Genomic DNA, 24,629 nt, shown 5'->3' on the forward strand with positions numbered 1-24,629 from the left:
CCTGAGGTGGATTCGCTAACAGCTCCTCTCTTAGCCGGCGCTGCTGGGCACATTAACTAAACTCATATCGCTCTCAGCCACTATCAATTATTCACCACAACCCCCTCCCCTCGATTTCAAAGGAGCACGGCTCCAGCAGCAGCCTCGCCAGCACACAGCCCCTGTGACAGCACAAGCCCACGGCCTCTGGTGACTTCCTTTGGTTTTTCTTCAGCACCAAGTATGTTTTTCATATTTTCCAAATATTCCTAATAGTCTTTAACATGCTAATGAGCATCTTACGTCATTGTTGCAGGAATATGCTTTCCATACACTGCAGGTGCTCCGTTTAATTGAGGTTTTTTTTGTTGCTTTCCCTTCAAGGCACTCGAGGAGTCCCGGAGCAAACTGGAGCTGCAGTATTTACGCTCAAGGACACTTCAGCAGGACAGGTGACGCTCGGAGCCGTGGACGTCTCCCAAAATTGAACGATTAAATTGTCCTTAATTTCTTAAGGCGTTAGTGATGCCTAACGTGTGTGTGTGTGTGTGTGTGTGTGTGTGTGGACAAACACAACTACAATTGGAAAAATCAGGGATAATAATGGCTGCGAGAGCTGGAGTGAATGAGAGAAGGCTTGTTGAGAAAGTTTAGAAACTTTTAACTTTGTGCAAATATCTTCGAGATACTTCCAGGCTTCCATCTAATCGCAGCTTTGTGTTATGGTGGGATTATGTTTAAATAGCCACATCACATATTTCATGTCTATGCAATTTATTTCATGTAATGGTTTATAGTCACGGGTCCTTTAACACCTCTGTGGTTAGAGTTATAGTAATCTACAAGCCCGTCGGCCATCGTCTGATGACAAATGAGCCTCTGGGGTCAAAGGCAAATATTTTACATTTTTCGGTGTAGAAAGTGGAGATCCACGCCAAGTCTCCATTTTCATTCGCTGTTTACAGCCTGACTAGTAGAATGTTACCCACACATAACACAAACAGTACTTTTTATAGGTGTTTTAGGTCCAGACGACATTTTGGCTAAACTCAATTGACAGTTGTCTGTATATAACATCAGATAAAGTAGAAGGCCTGCTCAAACTTGATTGGTCCAATCAGAAATGGAAACCAGAAGGCTTCAGGCCCCAAAATCTCCTCCCTTACCAACAGATTCTGCATATTCCGAAAAGTGAAGAGCAGAAAATGCACATAAAACACACACTGAGATATTGGTGTGTTGTTCATGTGCCAATTGGTGAGACCAGGCTGATCCTGGTTATATTATTTCTAGAGGCAACACTGCTCCTACCACTCCACTCCACTCCAGAAAGGAACTTTTTCCAGAAATTGAAGAAAAATGTGATCTTCCCTTGTTCCTCAATTCTTTATGAAACATCCTCAATGGGTTAAAGCGGCATATAAAAGAAGAAAAACAACCTTGTTGATACAACTCACCCCCATCCAGAACTACAATGTCTCATAAGAGGTCAGATATTGACAGGTACTTGGTATCTGAATGAACACAGTGAGTCTCTGCTGGTTTGCCGGCATCCTCATGACTACATAAACTCACTGAAGAAATAGTCCCCTCACATGTAGTGCCCCACATGTGAGCTGTGGAGCTGCAGCCAGACTCCTGCTTACTGAAGCATCAGATTCACAACTGGCTTCAATCTTCTCATCGTTCGTGTTTCCCGAAATGACGAAAGAATTTCTTTCAATGTTTATTGTTGTCTTTAAACCTATGTCAGACCTTTTCTCTTCATCCAAAAGTCGAATCAGCCAAGTGCCTCCTTTGCAGAGGTGAACTGTCCCCATTGTATATGTCAGGGACCAGTGCTGGGAGCACACAGTGAGACATTTCCAGGCTTCACACTTAAATGAACCCACTCACACAATTATAGAGATGAGGGCTGGACAGACACTGGCTGTTTTCCAAGGTGGAAATGCAGCCTTCAAAGTGAGCTGCCTTGATATCTGAAAAGGGCAGACATCAACGTTCGGTCGTGACTGGACGTATGTCACTCCGGGGTTTTCTCTGGAGATATCTACGCCCTTCTCTGCATCCAAACATCCGATGCGGCTGCGTCTCTGAGGCAGAATCAGTAGGTGAGAGGGGCTTGTTGCTGTCTGTCTGTCAGAGGCATTCGCTCGGAATGGGATGCAGCTGATGCCTCACATGCACTGCTTATCACTCACATATCCTGCCAGTGTGACGAGAGGTGGAGTTCACACCCGCGCCTGGGCCGTGGGATCGCTGACAGGAAGCAGCTGGTGCCTGGGTCACCCAGCTTTTTTTCCCCCCGCTCATCCTCTCTGTCTGCGACCCCCCCGTTTTTCCCCACCTGCCCCCCAGACACACCCACAGGAGGTGGGCTCGCTCTCACCATGCAGGGCACCTGTGGGTGTCACCTGACGGGGGGGAAACGCAAGGGGAGATGATAGGAAGCAGCCGATTCTGTCAGAGCACATCAGGCCTGCTGTCCATCACGACGCTGACCTCCGGGGCGTGTGCGTGCGTGTGCATGTGCAAGTCTATCAACAACTGACCCAGTGTGTGTGTAAGTATGTGCATATTAAGTCACTGACCCACAGGGAGCGTCTGTGAGTGTGTGCATATGTTTGCTCATCAATGCAGGGTGTGTGAGACCATGTGTGTGCATTAGCGCCTTGATCCCAGTGAGTGAGTGAGTGTGTCCGTAAACACATAGACCTCGAGGGTGTGAGTGTGTGTGTGTGTGTGTGTGTGTGTGTGTCGCAGTGCAGTGATCTGTATAAGATAGCTGCAGTAGCTGGCAGGTCATTGACAACCCTCCTAAAAACCAAAGCCGTGTCCGACCTCGCTTCATCGTCTTCACGTTGAGTTCAGACAAATTCCCAAAGTGCAAAGTATCGGTTACGTGTCATACGGGTCCGGAGTGGGACACACAGTGAACATCCATATGTGTGAGGACCTCAGGACCAGCACGTTTGCTGGGATCTGGGCTTTGATTCCCTCAGCAACAGGGCTCAGAGCAGTACCACACACTCTAGGGACGAGGGAACAGAGGATGGTGTCAGTCAGTTTCCCCAGCTGCAGCAAGGCCCCCCCAGCCCCAGCCCCTAGCCCCCATCCTCCACCCCCCATGTACACCCCAAAGCCGGTGGGGACCCTCACATCCCCCCCCCCTCCTCACCATCTCTGGGTTTGACTGAGGATGGGTGTAGGTGGCAGCAGGAAGAGAGAGAGAGGGAGAGAGAGAGAGGCTGCTAACTCCTGGAGGACGGCTGTTCAGCTCTGGCTGTCCATGCGGGAGAAATTGAGGGAGACAGGGACCAAAGCCCGTCAGCTCCATCCCTTAGGGTGCCTCGGCCTCCTAACTACAAGTCCATGTTTTAGCAAACCATATGTTCGCCCCCCCCCCCCCCCCCCCCCCACCCAGTTAGCAAATAAACAAGTCGGGAAGCTGTAGCTAGAGGGGAGTCGTTTCCCTCTCGCTGGCTGTTGTTCCCACTGGAGAGAGGACTCTCGTCCTCTCTCCTTCCATGATGTGGAGCTGTGATACACAGAGGACGGCTGATGGAGAACGGGTCATATCGTTCTGTCTTGTGACGACGAGATTTTGTAACAAGATTTGTAAAAGTGTGGAGATGGAATGGTGCCTGAGTCTAGAGTTCGTGTCCAATCACATTCCTGCACGTGTGCTTCTTTATGGACGGAATCTCTGATCTTCCTCTCATTTTAATCCCACGTGTTTCAGTCGCGTAACTTAACCTTAATCAAATATCATCCGGGATCAAAAACTATGCTGTAGACACATGCAAAGTTTTTGTAGAAATCAAGTTCTCAAAATAACAGTGGCTTTGGACATTAAATAATTATTGTCATGAATGTAGTCCAGGGTTTTTCAGAGGCGTCCAAACCTGAGAGTCTTTGCAAGAAGATTAGTATTTTTTAAACCTACCACAGTGACACTGTAGCGCCACCCACTAAACAGTAATGTTCATTATAGAACCTAGATTACCACCTCCTCCGTGTTAGTGGATGGGACAGTCAAGGTTCACAAATTTTATTACATTTTATAATGATTCTGTCATTTTGTCAATTGCTCATATTTCTGAGAGTGGTTTCAATTAGTTATTTGATGCTTTATAAATGGGTCGAAACCTCATTATTTGACAGCTGAGACTGACTCGCGATTGTTTTTAGAGTATTCATTGGCTGGAACTGGGTATTTGTGGCTCCAGACTTTTATCACTGCTGCACTGATTCTTGTTTCAAATGACTTCAAAACCCTTTATTTGGGATATGTAAGCTTAGGTTTTGTACAATAGGAGGAAGTAGAGATGTGTCATCCATCTTTATATAAAGTCAATGTTGCTGTCCGGGAAAACTGGTGGGCCGGTCAAGCTGCAAGTGCAACATTGACATCCAGCAGCACTGTTTGAATGGATGAAAATTCAAGTAAAACAAATTATAATGTAACTTATTTGGATTTTTTGGGAGAAATAATATTGATCTGTGGAAGGAACCATTACTTTCTCTCTTACATCAAACCTCAACCTTCCAGTCTGTATTTTTAAACCAAACTGAACTAAGTTGTCTGGTTCTGTTTTCCAGGGGGTGAATGAAAGACAGGCCCAGACAGATGGGCAGTGCATGTACAAGGTCCGTGGAGTCAGTCAGTCAGTCAGTCCTCCCTTTGGGCAGAGAAATTGTCCAGAGATGGACAGCTGTGCCCAGGGCAGGGCATATAGGAAGTGAAATAACACACAGTATTTATGGCTCCCTCAGGGTCTTGCGACTCACTGACCTGGTGATCCTGCAACAGACAGGCAGACAGTTGCCGCTCCAAAGTCTTTCACAAGGTCAGCCACCATCCATCACAGTTTTAGTGTTACAGGAAGAGTCGGCAGGCAAAGTATTGTTTTATCAGAATAAAACACACTCACACACCTTTCTAATTTCTAGTGCAGGAAATGGAACACAAAACATTATAGAACATGTTTTTTTGTGGATTGGGGTTAGGGCTAGGGTAAGGTTTAGAATTAGGATTGAGTTAGGGTTAGGGTTAGGGTAAGGGGGTTAGGCTTGATAGGAAAACTGCTATCATGCGCACTTGGAGCCACATGATGCGGTGTGGTAGCAAGCTCCTGTCAATACACTCAACCTTAACCTTAAGGGGTAATTTGTGCAAGATGCTTTGACTTCACTTAGGGTCAACCCCTAACCCTTGGGAACAGTCATGTCGCACATCTTCATGGCTACACTCTATATCTGTGGACTATGGGCTGCGTCCTTTGGAGGCTGCATTTCAAGACCAAATGCATCACAGCGGCACAATGAGAGTGAAGACTCCTCAAAATGCTTCCTTCATCCCCGAAAAACAAATGCTCCAACAGGTGGATCATTCCCGGCCCAACCTATCACAAGATTTATTGCGCTTCAGTTCCGGAAAAAATTTCAAAGAGGAAACGACACTGGCAAGCGACAAGACACATGTTAAAAAAGGCATTGGCAATAAGGGCAGGGTGAGCTGGTGATACCAATCACTGAAGGCCTCTATAGACCAGAAGGCCTCTATAGACCAGACCATCTTATTTGGGTTCGGCCTTCTGTGGTCTTCGTGGACTAGGTAAACCGCATCGTCCGAAAGATACAGTCCCTGAACTGAAATACAGCTTATGATCAGGACACGCCATGTTAGGCAGCATTTCATTCAAATGTGGTTAAAGTGCTTCAAAGGGCAATAAACCATTGAACAGTATAATCCAACGTGCTGCAACAGAAAAGTAGGAAAAGAAAGAAGAGCTCCGTCACTAAAAACAGCATAGGGAAAAATAAAGCAAACTAAAATATCTTGTTATATATATGAATAGTTCACATGTTGTTCCACAGCCGACTGCTGTATGAAATCCTGCACGTGATCGTTGAGTTCACCCGATCTCATAATAACAGTAGTGAAGTAATTCAGGTGTGGGTTTGGATTAGAACACGCCTGGGTGATCATTTGGAATTTGGACATCCTGATCACATCTTTAAAGATTTTTCCTCATTGATTTTGTCAGTAGCACACACACACACACACTCACACACACACACACACATGAACACGCATAGTGACATGAAAGCCTGCCTCACTGACTGGTCCATTGAGTCATCAATGACCTTCCGTGGGATTGGAGTTGCCAGGCCAATTGACCAAATCACTGATCTTTAAAGCATCTCTGCGGGCAGGAGGGAGGGTGAGTACAGAACTAAACGCACACACACACACACAAACACACACACACACACACACACACTGATGTAGACGCAGCCACACACACTCCATCCACCTCACTCTCTAATCAAGGAGCAGGCAGGCAGGACTCTGGGTCGCCACAGCGACACTAACGAGAGGCGACAGCTCCTCAGCGCTCGGGGCAACGACCAGCTCGGCTGTCGAGACCGCGGAGATAGTCCGCCAGGCACGCACTGAGGCAAGGTTTGCTGTTTTGGGAGGAGGAGGAGAGATGGAGGAGGAGGAGGAGAGATGGAGGAGGGGACGGGGAGGACAGGGAGCGAGCTGGTGGTGTGGATGCGGTGGGAGTTAATGAGGAAGCACGAATCTGTGAAATGATCCTCACTGACTTTCTTCTTTAGATCCACTCACTCACCGTCTTAAAGTGCACATGTAAACATATACAGTTTACTTAGTATTAGAGGGAAAATACACAAGATTTCACACAGACACAAGCAGAAACACTCACACATACACACACACATACACACACACATACACACACACGCAAGCAAACATGAACTGACGCTTACCCTCACCCAAGCCATCCAGGGCCCCAGGGCCTGCTCCTCTCCTCGTCCCCCTCCCTCCCTCCCTTCACCTCCACCCACCAACCCTCAACCACCCACCACCTCCTCCACCTCCTCTGGAAGACAGTTTAACTTCTGTCATCTGGGTGAAGCAAGTGAGTCAGTCTTGCGGTGGCGAGAGGATGTGACAGGACGGTAATGGACAGGACAAAGAGGGGATTTATGAAGTATTAGTAAACCTTAATAATTCACTACACGGAAGACCCCCGGAGTCCCCCCCCCACCCCACCCCTGCGACCGACCCCCTCTCATCCCAGCACTGACGTCCTCTGCATCTCCGGATCTCTCACTTTCTCTCTTTTCTCTCCTTCTCTCTCTTTCTTTCTCTCCCTTTTTCACTGTAGCCTGCCAACAGTCAAAGATAAGAAGAAATGCAGGATGATCTTAACTGACTGACAAAATCCTGCAGGATGTCTTTTTCTTTACGCATTGACCCCATACTTAACAGCAAACCACAGAACATCTCAAATTCAGCAAAAGTTACATTTCATTTTTTTAAATGTCCGTAGTAATGTTTTTCTGATATGTATGGAATTTACCATGTTTCTCAATGAGAACAGATGCTGTATGAGTTATGTCAGTAATTGAGAAAACGATCTCAACTCTGTCATTAGTGTTATATCTATAGGCTTGAAATTATTTCAGATGATCGTCGGGTCAGTTATGCCAGAATTTATATGGATTTGTAGATTTACAAGCACTTGATTTCTGATGTGTCCTGAGAACACCGAGCTTTGAGATCAATTAAAGGCTCAAAGTTTCAGAGTTTTAGTGCAAAAGGGAAAATAAGTCTCGTTCAAGCAGCTTAAACAAGACTGACAAGTCTATAGCCTGGCAGGGACGGGCTTCATTGGGGTTCAGGTCCTCAACTGAGAAAAAAAACTCTTAAAATTACTGGAAAAATTCTGAACCCCCCCAAAGTCTGATAAATCCCTGGATTTTCTAGGAATTTCCTGGTATTTTGGGGATTTGTTTATAGATTTATTGTGATTTTTCCGGTGTTTATCTTGTGGTTATTTGGAAATATTTTCTGGGATACCTTCTGGAATTTTTCAAACGTTTTCTAGAAAGTGTCCTGATAATTCTTAAAAATCTTTGTTCACGTCCCTGTCAGGGGCTCCCCTCATCTTCAGGGAACGTCAGTGTTAGTAAAATACTTCATGGCAATTCATGTGATATTCACAGACTTTTTTAGATTGGACCGAGGACTGAAGGATGGAAAAATGACAGTTAAGCATTGACATCACTGTAGCCAACCAGCTGGCAGTGCTAAGAAAAGTACAAAATGTTTATATAAGTTTGATAAATATCAGTAGATTTAAAAAATGAGGTCATAAGCAAGTGGTCACCTCAGTGTCGTGATTCATCCTCTCACCTGTCTGGAAAGCAAACAAAAGAACAATGGGCCCCGTCTCAGTTTTGATTCCTCCTCCTTCCTCAGCACCACCGGCCACCAATTAACCATGATCAGAGTTTAGCAGGTCACAATCGGTCAGACAGGTGGCCTAGAGGAAGACACACACACACACACACTTACTCACACAAACACACACACACACACACACACACACACACACACAGATATCTCTGCACACACATCTCCATCCCAGCTGCTCCACAGTGGGTCCATCACCAAACAAACAGCGTGGAGTTAATTCCCTCGCTCAGCAGCCATCTCTGAGACGACGGCTGTGAGTGGCAGGCGCAGTCATTAGATCCTTGGATACCCCCACTGGCTGCTCTTTTTACCCTCTTATGTGTGTGTGTGTGTGTGTGTGTGTGTGTGTGTCTGTTACAGAAGCGCAGTGATGGGTGTCAGCGCTGAGGCCTGGTCCAGTCTGCTGTGGCCTGGTGTGACAGCACCGCTGCCTGACCACCCACCCCTGACCCCCTCTCTCTTGCCCGGATCGCCCCAAGAGACATGGAGGGTGATGGGGACTGGCACCGCAGGGGCCACCCTGGCTGGTGCCTTTGCTGGTGGTCTCCGTGGCCTATTAGTGTCTCGCTATGGGCCTGTCAGACTGACAAAACAGGGGCCTGTCAAATTAAGTAGGGGCAGAATATCGGAGATATGTATTCAAACGCACCGAGGGGAGATGGTGGCAGGGAGGAGTGAGGAGAACCAGGAAGAGGAAACCACCGGTGCTAATGTCGACGCTAAGTGAGAGTGACAGGTTGAGAGCTGATCGGAGACTGAGGGAAGGAGAAAGAGAGAGAGAGAGAGAGAGAGAGAGAAAGAGTAACAGTGGATGATAATGGTGGTGTGGTTGTCCTGAGGAGACTTGTTAAGGGCCAGTCCAGACACAGGCAGACAGCCACCATTCCCAGGGATCAGAACACAGGTAAACTGCTGAAGTTTGGCCCAAACAGCTCGGAGTTACTGCACTCGCACTTAATGAGATCAGACTGATGAGGTGTGTGTCTCTGTGCATGAAACATCCCAAACCACACGAGTATTTTACTGGAACAATAACTATTTCCTCTGTTGGCCAACACAAGTACCCAAGGCTCTTCTGACTTTTTTTGCCTAAGACATGCACGTTAAAAAAAACAAGCATTTATTCAGGCACCGAAGGCGTCTTGCACAATCTTTTCATATCATTGCAATCGTGACTTAAACTTTTCGTGGCTTCGCAGTTCGTGTGACTTCACCTCTGGAGACACGTTGGCTCCCCGCGCTTCAGGCCAACCCATTACGTGATGTACCTGCGCTGAGTCTCCGATACTGTAAGCGTTGGAGCTTTACTGGGAGCTGCGCCGTCGTGGAGTTTTACTGGGAGCTGCGCCGGCGTGGGACGCCTCCTTTTCTGGGCCTCCATCTTGAAGAAGATGCTAAACCGCGGGAGCAGGTGAAAGATCAGCAGCGAGATCAAGCGTCATGGCAGTTTTATGACAAAGCCCTGTGCGAGCAAACATGGGTGCGCTTTACGGAGGTGTGGGGGGGGGGAGCCGTGGCAGTGCCTGTGTGTTTCGGGGAGAGCTGCGACTCTCCCTCTTATGTCTCGGGCGCGCTGCTGAGACAGAGAGCCTGATGCACAGTGGCAGCTCCCCCCTCGCAGCCACGGGCCTGCCCTGAGCCACTGCAGATGATAGTTTTAATTGCTTTCAATCTTTCAGGCTAGTCCCTGCCCAGTGGCGCAGAGTGCTTGTGTGTGTGTTCGTGCATGTGTGAGATGGTGTTTTGCTGCCTGTGCGTGCACGTGTGGTGTGTTTACGTCGAGCAGCTATTGTCTGTGGGTGCTGCACACATGTGCGGTGTGTGTTTGATGGATGTGTGTACGTCCATTCTGGGAGGGAAATGAAAAAGAGAATTGAGGCCTCGCAGTGATACATCTGATGCACGCTGCTGTGGAGGAAAAACAAATGTTTATCAGGCTGCCTCGGCTGTCGAGGCCCAGCAAGCAGACGCACAAGAAGGAAAAAATAGATGAAAGAATGGAATGGGTGATTAAAGAGACCCCCCCCCCCCCCCCCTCTTTCCATACAGGTTACGTGTGTTTATAAATAATAAAGTTCAGGGTTTTCATGCAAAGACCTCAAAACACGCACTCACGTCCTTAAAAGCATTTTAAACGCGGTGAACTACAAAACCAAGCGATCAATAATTCAGAGCGAATGTCGAGATGGCATAACAGATCACAGAGAACAGCCTGCAATTAAAACGTCATCTATTCCATATGTGTGAATTAAATCACTTCTTCACCGCGTCTAACACCTACAGTCAAACAGGGCGGATGTGGAGCAGCGTAATTGTTGTGTCAGATCACTCCAGAGCAGGTTGGCTAAAACATGGCATTCAGGAACGAGCGGAGAAGAAGAATTTTCCAACTTAAATTTGTCATCGTTTTGTGTGTTTCAGCTGCTGGGACACAACAAAATAAAACAAAACCCTGAATTGGACAATTTAAACCCACAAACGTTCACAGAGGCGAGTGTGTGCTGCTGTCTGGTCGAGATGTTGAGCATAAATGAAGGGAACGACTTCCACTGCATGGAAGTGAATATTTCTTCATGAATCCATTTAAATGCTTTGTCTTTTCACATTCACTTAAATTTTTCACGTCGTTTGTTATTATAAACTACATGTTTCTCCAATGTGAAATACGCTTTTGGGTAAAAGAGACATTTCTTTAACAAAAAGACAACGAGAACATGAAAAATAAGTAAATTCTGGATTTATAAAACACTTTTCTATTCTTGATAACCATATCCACAGTGTATCTAAGCACAGCGCTTTTTCTCTATCACACAATGGATCAGGAGCCATTTTAGGGTTGAGCATCTTGCCCAAGGACACTTTGGTGACCTTGTGGTTAGAGGCTGACCCGCTCTACCCACTGAGTCACAGCCTGCAGCCCCCTCCCAAAAAAGAGGGATAATTGTTGGCTATCCTTTAAATACAGAGGTTTATTGTATCATCACAAAGTGGAATGGCACACATTAGAGTGCACATACCTCCACCAAGGCCCAACATCCCCCTGACTTTCAATAAAGCTGCAAAAACGTACACACACTCTTAGATGTCCGGCGCCTAAATGAAACTTTGTTTTTCATCAAGATCTATGAAATACACCGTATATTTAGAAAAAGTGAGAAAAACTTATTTTTTCAGATTAACGGCAAAATGTTATGTGTTCTTTCTGTTTTGTAGTTTTTGCGTAATCCTGCTGATAAACCAACAAAAAAAGAAAAGATCTCACTATTCATTTGACTCACTTTCAAATATAACCGACTACAACTGAAAATCTCTCAGCCTAGCTAAACTCCTCTGTGTCGGAGCTGCTTCAGAATATTTAACCCCTTGAAACCACAGCACATCCTCCACTGACCTGCTGATGGAAACATGCAATCCATTACACTGGGGCACATGTACGACAACCCCCTTTACTCCCCGCTATTCCTTTCATATCTACCCACACACGCACACACACACGCTCTCTTGCTTACACACGCACACATCTGGCCGGGGGGTAAATTAACTAACATTCCCACAGAGGCTAATCTCCATCCATTTAGGGGGCTGTAATATTTAATCAGGAGGCCCTGGACCATCTCCCAGTGCCACACGCTGTGGCAAGGCTCATATGTTCACAGGAGAGGCCAGCCCAGAGGCGACGGAAGGGAATTCGCCGCTAAAAGCCACAATGCATTCAACCACAGAGGCTCTCACTGCGGTTTACGCTCTGATGCGGCGCTCCTTTGGGGTGGAGGAGACGCTCAGCACTGGGGCGGTGGATGTGGGAGCTCTGGCTGCTCTGCGGTACTTCTGGGAAATATGCTGCTCATAGAGAGCATGCTGTTACAGTGGAGGTCTTTTTCTTTTCATTTCAGTGTCAATCATTGTCAGTTATTTTAATCATCAGTTAATTGTCACATATTTATTACTTTTTGATTAATCCGTTTAGTATTTAGTGTTTAGTTTAGCACTCAATAAAGCCCACACCTCCACCAAGGCCCAATAGTTTACTTATTCAATCAAGCTGCAAAAAATTTCACACACTTATCAATCAGTCCCTTAAACATACCTGATTTTAGTCTCATAAAAAACCATGAATTGTTCTGTAAAGATGTGAAGAAATGTAACACAATTTTAAAGAAAGTTTAAAAGAAAATTCCTGGATCCGCCCCCTGATCTGGATCCGCTCCAGAATGTACTCGGATCTTTCTTAGATCATGTTCCACCCCTCCAAATAGTTCATGGATAACAAATTAGCAGTTTTTGCATAATCTTGCATACTCTCAAACGCTGAGAAAAAAATAACCTCCTTGGCAGAGGATAAATATATAAATCCAAGAAAAAGGAGCTTATCTTCAATTTCAGATGTAACCAGTGAAAATGTCTCTATCTGGCTTAATTCATTATTTAAGAAACTCATGATGAATTAAATCAAATCTTTGGAATCATCCAGTGATTTTTGCATGCACCTCACTGAAGATTTGAGAACCCGTAAGACACTGATTCCACCGTGTAAGTAAACTTCCAAAATACGTGAGCCTACACTTCCCACAAAAATTGCGATCCCTTTAAGAAGGTGTAAGGAGGCTTTGAAAATGCAACAATTTTCCATGCAAGATGAGTTCAGACCTTACAAAGCTCCTGCACAACCACAGAAAACTTTTCAGACCTGTTCTAATAGACAGTAAAATCTAACCCATCTTATTGACTTCACATGTTAAATTTGTGTAGTGCCTCTTTAATTTCCAGTCAGTGTCTTAATCATGTAATTATCATATTATTTTAGCATAAAATGTAATTCAACAAACTTTTAATTTCCGTTTGTGCCTAAGTGTCCCTCTTATTCTGTCCAACTCCTGCTCACACACACACACACACACACACACACACACACACACACACACACACACACACACACACACACACACACACACACACACACACACACACACACACACACACACACACACACACACACAGTGCTTCAGTATAACTCTTCCTGACACAGGAGCCGCAGAACAGTGTGATCAGACAGAGACAGTGCAGCGTTTGTCGTCCGGCCTGGAGGGTTCAAACCGCTCTCACTGTCCCACACAGTAAAGGTCAGGTCTCGCACCATCAGTGTGAAATGCCCGCAATGAAAAGGTTATAGTCCATCTGTTTTTAACAATTCAGGACTGCAGACCCTCGTGTGTGTGTGTGTGTGCACATGTATGTTCAGTGCAGACGATGTGTGTGTGCTTGAGCTGACCTGCAGCAAAAGAATCTGCGTCTGCTGTGATTTATATGTTTTTTAAAACATAGCATTTGCGTCCCTGAGAGTTGAGTGAGAGTTGGCCATTGTAGCGCCTGCTCCCTGATTCAGACTGACTCTAATGGGAAGGCCTGGTGAATTTTTCATGCAGCCCAGAGGGGCAGGACGAGTGACCATACTGGAAGATTACAGCCTCAGAGAGAGAGAGAGAGAGAGAGAGAGAGAGAGAGAGAGAGAACGAACAGTAGGGTGAAGGAGTAGCCTGACATCCAGGTCATAGCTTCATCCACCGTCAGGCTGCTGGTGAACATTTACGAAGAAAAGCTGAATTAAGCCAAACTTGAATAACTGCAATTTTTACTTTTTACAAAAGACATAGAGAAATATTGGAAACTAAACTGTAAGGGAAATATATGCGTGGGGTGAAGGAATGCTCTGTAGCGCTGTAGTCTTGATGCCCACTCAAAAGGGTATTTTGCCACTTATACAATTCATATTGCTCATAGGGCTTTAGCACAATGTTAAAGCCCTATGAGACAAATTGTGATTTGTGATTATGGGCTGTACAAATAAAATTTGATTGATTGATTGATTGATATTGTAACCCCAATGGGCAATAGAATATATTCAGATGTGGGCTAGTTACCAGGTTCGTACGGAGGGAAGAATAAAAGGACACACACAATGATCAACTGGAGCCACTGATTACGTTTAGATGAATTGTATTGGCTTTTAGAAAAATAATAAAATAGATTCAAGTGCAATCAGTAACATTCAATTTTCAATAATAATCAATATCCGGTAACATTAGAACAATTCAAAACAATTTCTTTTAAACACCAATAAATGGCTGCGGAATGTCCATAAGGAAAAATAAAATAAAAACAAAATAAAATCCTTGCAAGTGTTCTTTGGTTCAATGTACTTCAAGTCAAAATGTCAGGTCGTAAGTCAAAAAGTTAGTCAATGGTCACGTGTGCGCTTCAGCACGTGTTCACCTGATGGGAGGTGATGCTTCTCATACAGGTCATCCGATCCACTCCTTGGGATAAGGAGGTGTTTTCATCACTAGCTCGCCACCCCTTCGTCAAGGGGAATTCGATCCAATCTCTCAACGGTTTCAAGGGATTCCAAAAAACCTAGCCTATATGAGAACAGGCTATTACTCTCATGGCCATTATAGATATCAAAACATAGTAGTAATATGAATTAATTATCTTCTTTAACTGCACAGCTTTTTTCCATATTAAATGTATTCTAAATGTAATCGTTTGACTAAATATGAGTTATATATTTAGTTATTCATTACTTCACTTCTTAACCATTTGTTAACATAAAACACATATTACAGGCTACACCTGAACATTAAATTAAGTGCATACAGAACATACATGCTCAAATGATAAACATAAAAAACACCACAAAAGTAAAATACACAACAGTCAGGTTCACATGCTTCCTACAGTGCCTCGTGTTAAGACATGGCATGGTTAGCGATTAGCATTAGCATTAGCGCTGTGAACTCACCAAGACTCCGCCGAAAATAATAAAACTCCCGACGCTCATCAATTCGGTCTCACTTCGGTTCCGTTTCCTTCAACTTCCACTTCCACTGCTTTATATAGTTTTATAAACACAGTTTCTACAGTTATACTAGTTTTACGACTTCTACTAGTTTTCTCTGCTTGTCTCTCGTCTGCTCGTGTGTGGCTGCGCATCGACGACAGCTACGTGAAAAGGCGGGGCTTACTTCCCTCTACCCAATCGTAGGTCTGCATCCTCAGATACAGCCAATTAGACTCCAGTGTACTCAATCACTGATGGACAGCTTAATTAACCAACAGGTAAACGATATGTGAATGCAGGGAATGGTACAGAAAGGGGAAATCGAGAAATAAGTATATATTATATGGAAATAAAATAATGATAGTAAATAATAATAAATAATAATTATAATAAACAGGGCCCAATTGTCTACAAGGTTACATCCTCCCCTCTTAAATATCATGCACGTCCCGTTGCATGTTACTCTAAAATAGGGGTTGTTATTTCAAAGGCTTGACTCTGTGACCAATAATCTTGATCAACATTCAGGGAATCAATAAAAGCTTTACTTAAACCCTGGAACAATGACTTAACCACTGTGACTAAGGGATTTCCTAGCTCGGGATAGTCAAGTCTACGGGGTGGTTGTCTAATTCTCTCAGATCTTCTGATGGATTGAGGTTCAGTGTCTGAGTGCTCATTGATCTGATTTAACATTTCTGTTTCTGCATTATTCTGGTTTTCTGTATGTACAGGGCTCGTTTTGTGCTGTAGGTCTGGTGTATCTGCTAAGGAGTACTCCTGCATGGATGGATGCATATTCGTTTCACTGTCCTTAGCCTCAGGTTCAGACTCTCCATTTGGTGTGTTTCCTTGTACCATTTCAGGTAAGTATGGCTCTGTTTCTTTTTCAGGTTGATTTGATACATGGCTAGACTCCTCATTCACAGATTTTTGCATGGAAAAAGTTTCAGGTGAGTGAGGAACTTTAGCCGGTTCATCAGGTAAGTCATTTTCACAAGAGAGGATCTCCTGATCTTCCTGTGGTTCTGAACCAGGTGAATTTGCACATGGCTCTCCTTCAGATTTTTCATATTCCTCTCTGTGAATGTCTGTGTTTTTTATTGGGTTGTCAATGATTTCGATGAAACGTGTCTCTTTTATTTCTTGTGATGGTTCAAAGTAATAACAGGTATCTTCGTCATCCTCTTGATTCCAGCTGTTATCCTCTGGTTGATCTGGGCTTTGTCGGGTTCGGGGTTTTTGAGGTTTACAAATGCGCTCAGGTTCCTCTTCTGTCTGTGAGAGAAAACCACAAGGGAGTAAGAGATCCCTATGGAGTGTTCTCAGAGGTCCAAACTCTTTTTCTGGTCTCACTGTGTATACAGGCATTTCGCCCATTCGTTTGGTGACTATATATGTAGTCGATTCCCACCTGTCTGCCAGTTTGTGTTTACTTCTGAGACGAAGATTTCGGACTAAGACTCTGTCTCCAACATCCAAGGTAGACTCACGAATGACTTTGTCAAACCTCTTCTTGTTTTTGTCAGCCACTTTGCAAGAGTTATTGATGGCTACTTGGTAGCTCTCCTCAAGATGGCTTTTCAATTTTTTCACATACTGTGAATGTGAGAGGGGCTGTTTGTCGGTGAGTGGTAGTCCGAAGGCAATATCAATGGGTAGACGGGGTTGCCTCCCAAACATAAGTTCATATGGGGAGAAGCCTGTGACATCATTTCTGGTACAGTTGTAGGCATGAGTAAGCGGCTTAACGAAGTCACGCCAGTGGGTTTTCTCTGTGTCCTTCAATGTACCTAACATACTCAGTAAAGTCCGGTTGTAGCGCTCCACAGGATTACCTCTGGGGTGATACGGGCTGGTTCTTACTTTGCGTATACCTAGCAGGGAGCACAGTTCTCGGATGGTATGAGATTCGAAATCTCTTCCCTGGTCACTGTGGAGTCGCTCTGGAAAACCATAATGGACTAGGAAGTGTTCCCACAGACTCTTTGCCACAGTACTGGCCTTTTGATCTCTTGTAGGGATGGCCACGGCGTACTTTGTGAAGTGATCTGTGATCACTAAGATGTCTTTTGTGTTCTTGCTATCAGGCTCTATTGAGAGGAAGTCCATACAGACTAGCTCCAACGGCCTGGTGGTATTAATGTTTACAAGTGGGGCTGCCTTGTCAGGAGAGGCTTTTCTGCGGACACACCTCTCACAAGTTTTCACTTTCTTCTCAATCTCTGAGGCCATTTTGGGCCAATAGAAGCGAGATCTTGTAAGTTCAACTGTTCGCTCGATTCCTAGATGGCCCATATGATCATGAAGGTTTTGCAACACAGTGAATCTGAGGGCCTCAGGGAGAACGAACTGCATCAGAATCTCTGTTCCAGACAGGCGCTTTCGGTAAAGAAGATCGTCTTGTAGCTCAAGGCGCTTCCATTCATTCAAGATCAAGTGAAGATCGTGGGAGTCAGCTTTGTAATTGGCAGGTAAGTTGGTCCCTGCTTCCAACAAGCGAATGACTTTTCCAATGACAGGATCATTTCTCTGCATCTGCATCAGATCAGGTTGACTGTACTTTGGTATAGTCAGAAGACCATTCTTAAGATCCTCCTGTTCAAACATGACAGGGATAGCAGCAGGGGACATGGCAAGAGATTGTACCAGCCCAAAGGAAGACAAGTCATTCTGCATAAGGACTGTATGTTTCTGGCAGGTTGCGGCAACTGTATCTGCAAGGAGGATTTGTGGCCCTACATCCTTGAAAGATGACATGAGACGGGATCTGAACTCTTGGATACGACCCTCCTCCTCAAAACTCATGTCATCTTCCACCACACCATGTTGCCTTCGGGACAGACCATCTGCATCGAGATTGTGTTTTCCGGGTCTATATTTGATGTCGAAATTGAATGTGGACAATGCTGCCAGCCAGCGGTAGCTAGCGGCATCAAGCTTCGCCGTGGTGAGAAGGTAGGTTAAAGGATTGTTATCTGTGATAACAGTGAATGTGTTACCATACAAATAGTCGTGAAATTTGTCTGTTATGGCCCATTTAAGGGCCAAAAATTCTAATTTGTGAGCAGGGTATCTGGACTCACTGCGTGATAAACCTCGGCTTGCGTAGGCAATTACACGTGTCACTCCGTTCCGTTCTTGGTACAGAGCAGCTCCAAGACCGATGGTGCTTGCATCTGTATGAAGGAAATACTGAAGTTTTGGATCAGCATAGCCTAGCACAGGTGAAGAAGTAAGTTTTTCGATAATGCTTTCAAAGGCTTGCTGACATGCATCACGCCAACGTTCTCCAAGCGGTTCCTTGGGATTTAGGTATTTACCGTCACCCGGACTGGATTTACAGCCTTTCCGAAGAGGTGGGTAGCCTGCGGTGAGAGAGGTAAGTGGTTTAACTATCTTTGAATAGTCCTTCACGAACCTCCGGTAGTAACCGGTAAATCCCAGGAATGACTGGAGTTCTTTCAAGGTTTGTGGTCTTGGCCAGGTTTTTAAAGCCTCTGTCTTATCGGGATCAGTTTTCACTCCATCTCTGGACACTATGTGTCCTAGATAGCGAACGGAGGTCTGAAAGAACTTACACTTTTCAGGTGAAAGCTTGAGTCCGTATTCTTTCAGGCGTTCAAGGACATGAATGAGCCTGGTCTCATGCTCCTCAAGTGTACTGGAAAACACGATCAAATCGTCAAGGAAGACAAGAACTTCTTTCAGATTGAGGTCTTTCATGCACTTCTCCATGAGCCTTTGAAAAGTGCTTGGAGCGTTTGTGATTCCTTGGGGCATACGGTTAAATTCATAGAACCCGAAGGGGCACACAAAAGCTGTCTTTGGCTTGTCTGCTTCGTTCATTTCTAACTGGTAATACCCAGATTTGAGGTCCATGACAGAAAACCATTGTGATCCAGCAAGAGCTGAAAAGGACTCCTCAAGATTTGGCAGTGCATATGCATCACGGATGGTTTGCAGATTTAGTTTCCTATAATCCACGCATAACCTCACGTCACCATTCTTTTTCCGAACTACTACAATGGGCGACGAGAATGGAGACTCTGACTCTTTGATGACGCCAGCATCTAAAAGAGCTTGCAGATGCTTTTTGACTGCTTCGTAATCATGAGGATGAATCGGTCGGGATCTCTGTTTGAATGGGGTCTCGTCTTTAAGCTTAATGTGATGTTGGGTCTTAGTTGCATGACCAAAATCGAGGTCATGGTGAGAAAACACATCAGAAAAAGTATTCAACTTTTGAGTGATTCTCTGCTTCCACTCTTCAGAAAGAGGTGAAGTACCAAAGTCAAAACTCAAAGTAGGTTTTGTGTCTGTAGTCTGCTGCTGGTGGGGACATGTAGCAGAGACTTTTTGGTTATTTTGATCTGGTACAGGATTTGGAAGGACACTACCAGGAGCAATTAACTCAGCAATAACACAGTTGGTAGGTAAGATGATGTCATGATCAGTCTCGTTTCTGAGTAGCACTGGCACTTTGTAAGGACCATGCGTTGGCAGGGTGATCAGGCAACAATCGACAAAGACACCACCTGGCAGAGATGAGGTAGTTGGTTGTTCGAGTAGTGCCCACAGCTCAGACTTTGCCTGATTAGCACCCACAAATCCCTCAAGCAGCAGTTTCTGGTTTGCAGGAAGAACTTCCTGGGTTCGACCCTTGAGGGTCACCAAACCTATCTTGCCACTATCGGCTTGTTTTTTCCTGACCTCAAGTGTTTTTAGCACCTGCTGATAGCCATAGGAAGAAAATTGATGATTTGGCAAGGGCGATTCGCACAGCAGCTCATACAAGGGGTCAAGAGTGTTTGTGCCAATCAGCAGTGGGGTGTCACTGTTTGAACGAATATCAGGCACAATAAGAGCTAAGGTGGATATTTCAGGTTCAGTTTCAAAGAAGTCTTTTGGGAACTTTATTTCGATTTCCACATATCCGAGATATGGGACAGTCTGGCCATTGGCTCCTTCGACCTCAAGAAGGTCGGCTATCGGCTTGATTTGATGCTTAGATAAATGTTCTTGGTAGAAGGCCATGGCTATGGTTGTGACTTGTGAGCCAGTGTCGAGTAGACAACAGCAGTCCACTCCATCAACTGCTACTCTGGCTGTACATTTTCTTCCCACAAGTCGGTGCGGAAGTTTGTTGTTGCGGCAAACACCAGCCTTTAGGCTCACAGCTTTCTTAGTCTTTGTAACGATAGGACGATGCTCATTTTTAGCTCCCGTTTGCCCTTCAACAGAAGCTCCAATTAGTTTAAATCAGGGGTGTTGTGATGGCTTTCCCACACACGCTGTTTCTCTCTTAGGGCTTTCTTCTTTGCCTCTACTAACGCTGGGTTTGGGTCATTACTGCAAGCAGAGGCAATGTGAGCATCTTCACCGCATCTGAAACAATACCAAGGTTTTGGCAACCTTGCTGTGATCTGTTTGAGTTCTTGTGTTTCTGGTTCACTCTTTGTCTTTTGCCATTTGTTGATTTCTTTTGATGCCTTTTTTGCATGTTTCTCTGTGCTGTTAACTTTGAGTTGCGCTACTTGAGCCTGAAGATCTGCAATCTGCTTTCTGAGGTCGTTAGTAGTAGCAGAGGAAATATCCTCTGAGACAGGATCAAGACTGCCAATGCTGGGCATGCAGGTGGTCTGGAGATGGGAAAGAGCTTTTGTCTTAGTGATCCCAAGGTGTTGTTTCATCCTTGTTGCTTTATTTGACTGCTTATCCTCTTCAGTACGTACTAGAAGCAGGAGTTCAGCGAAAGATGGAGGCTCACCTTTGCGTTGTTCAAGCTGGAGATTGGTTATCAGTGAGCTATCCCAGCAACCACGACAGAATTGACGGAGAAGGTGCTTGTTAGCCTCACCCGAAGCAATTCCTTTCCTTTTGATAACTAAGCTCAAAGCAGTGTGAAGTCTCTGCAAGTAGTCAGAAGCTTTTTCACCAACATTCTGGTTGGTGTTCAAGAAGCGAGCAAAGAGCTCATCACCATCCTCCACTGTGGAATAGGCTGAATCAAGCAGTGTGAGATAAGCATTAGAAGTTGCTTTTGGACCAAGTGATTTCACGATGTTTGAGGCTGGAGGTGAAAGACTTTCAACTATTTTTCTTACAGTCTGGGTTTCTGAAATTGTGGGATCATTCAAGCAGAATTCCACACTGTTGCGCCATGCCTCATAGTCAATTTCGAAAGCAGGGCGCGGAACTCTCCCAGAGAAGGACTTCAGTCTATAAGCAGAGTTGGAATGAGATGCTACCTCACTGCTTTTTACAATGTGCTCTACAATGACACGTTGCACCTCAGGCGTGCTGAGTAGGTTGGACGGGATCTGGGAGGTTTGAATTGTCTTAAAGGTTTCTGGGCCAGTCTCACTAAGCTGAGGGGTGACACTTACTGGGAGTACATGTTCACTAGCAGGGGAGAAAGGTGGTGTGGTTTGGGGGTCATCTGTAAGGGGAAATGGCTCTTGTTCTACAGGAGTTTCAGCAACAGTTACTGGGACCTCCCTCCCCACAGACTCTCCGATCCTACCCAACTCCACCCGCAAAATGTCTTCAAAAGACCTGCTACTCCTTTTTGCTAAATCCCTCAACTCGGACAGGTAGGTTTCGGTTACTGAGGAACTTACTTCACTACTATAGACACTTGATAGGCTTTGAACACGGTGCACAACTTCTGGGTGTGCAATGCAAGGTCGGTCAAGAGGTAAATACAGTTTCTCAAGCTCTTTGACTGTAGCCTCATGTTGGAACTCAACGATAACAGTTACTTCTCTACCAACTGAAGGCACATCAATCAGCCTAGCTACAGGACCAAACTGTTTCAGGAAGTCAAAAACTTCATTGTCTGTCTCGATGTGAGTAAGTCCACTGACTAAAACAGCGTTCAGAACCTTAACATTTTGTGATTTCACAACTTCCATTTTGTAAGAATAATGCACCAAAATAAAAGTGAAACTCAAATTAAATGAATGTCAAATTAACCTTAGGTTGCTCCAGTTGTTCAAATGTGGTTCACCTTAATTGTCAAGGTTGCAAATGTGCAGTTGTCACAAATAAATCCCTCCTGGCTAGCTCGCCAAGTTTTGTAACCCCAATGGGCAATAGAATATATTCAGATGTGGGCTAGTTACCAGGTTCGTACGGAGGGAAGAATAAAAGGACACACACAATGATCAACTGGAGCCACTGATTACGTTTAGATGAATTGTATTGGCTTTTAGAAAAATAATAAAATAGATTCAAGTGCAATCAGTAACATTCAATTTTCAATAATAATCAATATCCGGTAACATTAGAACAATTCAAAACAATTTCTTTTAAACACCAATAAATGGCTGCGGAATGTCCATAAGGAAAAATAAAATAAAAACAAAATAAAATCCTTGCAAGTGTTCTTTGGTTCAATGTACTTCAAGTCAAAATGTCAGGTCGTAAGTCAAAAAGTTAGTCAATGGTCACGTGTGCGCTTCAGCACGTGTTCACCTGATGGGAGGTGATGCTTCTCATACAGGTCATCCGATCCACTCCTTGGGATAAGGAGGTGTTTTCATCACTAGCTCGCCACCCCTTCGTCAAGGGGAATTCGATCCAATCTCTCAACGGTTTCAAGGGATTCCAAAAAACCTAGCCTATATGAGAACAGGCTATTACTCTCATGGCCATTATAGATATCAAAACATAGTAGTAATATGAATTAATTATCTTCTTTAACTGCACAGCTTTTTTCCATATTAAATGTATTCTAAATGTAATCGTTTGACTAAATATGAGTTATATATTTAGTTATTCATTACTTCACTTCTTAACCATTTGTTAACATAAAACACATATTACAGGCTACACCTGAACATTAAATTAAGTGCATACAGAACATACATGCTCAAATGATAAACATAAAAAACACCACAAAAGTAAAATACACAACAGTCAGGTTCACATGCTTCCTACAGTGCCTCGTGTTAAGACATGGCATGGTTAGCGATTAGCATTAGCATTAGCGCTGTGAACTCACCAAGACTCCGCCGAAAATAATAAAACTCCCGACGCTCATCAATTCGGTCTCACTTCGGTTCCGTTTCCTTCAACTTCCACTTCCACTGCTTTATATAGTTTTATAAACACAGTTTCTACAGTTATACTAGTTTTACGACTTCTACTAGTTTTCTCTGCTTGTCTCTCGTCTGCTCGTGTGTGGCTGCGCATCGACGACAGCTACGTGAAAAGGCGGGGCTTACTTCCCTCTACCCAATCGTAGGTCTGCATCCTCAGATACAGCCAATTAGACTCCAGTGTACTCAATCACTGATGGACAGCTTAATTAACCAACAGGTAAACGATATGTGAATGCAGGGAATGGTACAGAAAGGGGAAATCGAGAAATAAGTATATATTATATGGAAATAAAATAATGATAGTAAATAATAATAAATAATAATTATAATAAACAGGGCCCAATTGTCTACAAGGTTACAATATAATGCTGCCAAAGTCGTCAGAGGCTCGGTATTATAACACAAATATGCAGTGAATTTAGATAACTTCAGTCTCTTACTTAAGAGACTTAAGTAAGAGACTTAAGTCTATGATCCAAAGTCCAAGACAGTGTCATTTATTTCTAAGGGAAAAAGAATAAAATTAAATTAACAAAGTAGACCTAAACCACAAAAGAAATCCATAACACTTACAGCAAACAAAATATGTTTCCTCTGACAGGGAACTTCTAGAGGTTCCTGTGATTTTCTAGAAATCACAACTAAAAACATAACTTCAAATGAGTCTACCGATGACTCACTTATCCGATTTTAACCTTCGGTTTTAATTTTAGTCGCTATTGTGTTCACATGTACTGTTGTGTATCTCTGCCCAAATTTTAACCTTGGTTTTAATTTTAACTATTCTTGTGTTACATATGTTGCAGTAATAAGTGTTTGTGTCCCCTAATATGATCTTAACTCTTAGTTCCACCTTAATTATTCATTTGATGAATAATGATATATTATGTACGATGTCCTTGGGTGTGTAGAAAGGTGCAGTGAAATAAAAAATAGGTCTTCAGTCTTTCCTTGTCTAAGCATGTCTTAGCTGTCAATTTACTGATTGCCATAAATGTATAAATACATAGGTGTTCTATATTGTTCTTGATTCATCTGTGATCTTGCATTAAATCTGATTAACAAGAATACAACTTCACCCCGATGATCCTTTGTGAGCTTCATGAACAAAAGCAGACTGAATAATGCTCAAGAACTCATTTTAATGGGCTGAAATTTCTGCAAGAAAGCTCTAAAAAAATTACCCATCTGTTCAATGCACACATGCCACAGCTCAGTCAGATAGCTCGTAGCACTGTCTCGCGTATGCAAATATGTTTTGCCTGGAAATCTATTTGGAGTTGCTCGAAGGAATCCAGAACGGCCCTCCTTCTGTCTCCCCTCGCCGCATCACGCGGGCCTCCCTCTTGCCGTCTATCTCCTCTCGCGTGGAAAACGTTTTCACCAGCTCCACACGCACGGACATGCTGCA

The 24,629-nt window shown here is 44.2% G+C and overlaps 1 protein-coding gene across 1 annotated transcript; it reads right to left on the minus strand.

Moving 5' to 3' along the window:
• Positions 1–20,338: 20,338 nt before the first annotated feature.
• Positions 20,339–23,543, minus strand: LOC128427281 (uncharacterized). Its single transcript, XM_053414368.1, has 2 exons — positions 23,119–23,543; positions 20,339–22,735 (listed from the first exon to the last, which is right to left on the minus strand). The coding sequence occupies exon 2, from the start codon at positions 22,025–22,027 to the stop codon at positions 20,363–20,365; it is 1,665 nt and encodes a 554-aa protein (XP_053270343.1). The 5' UTR covers positions 22,028–22,735; positions 23,119–23,543; the 3' UTR covers positions 20,339–20,362.
• Between the last annotated feature and the right edge of the window lie 1,086 nt (positions 23,544–24,629).

The sequence above is a fragment of the Pleuronectes platessa genome, chromosome 21 (assembly GCF_947347685.1).
Source record: "Pleuronectes platessa chromosome 21, fPlePla1.1, whole genome shotgun sequence".
NCBI classification, from domain to species: Eukaryota; Metazoa; Chordata; class Actinopteri; order Pleuronectiformes; family Pleuronectidae; genus Pleuronectes; species Pleuronectes platessa.

Excerpts from the sequence above, each read along its gene's own strand:
- LOC128427281 (XM_053414368.1), bottom strand. The coding sequence starts at position 22,027 with ATGGAAGTTGTGAAATCACAAAATGTTAAGGTTCTGAACGCTGTTTTA.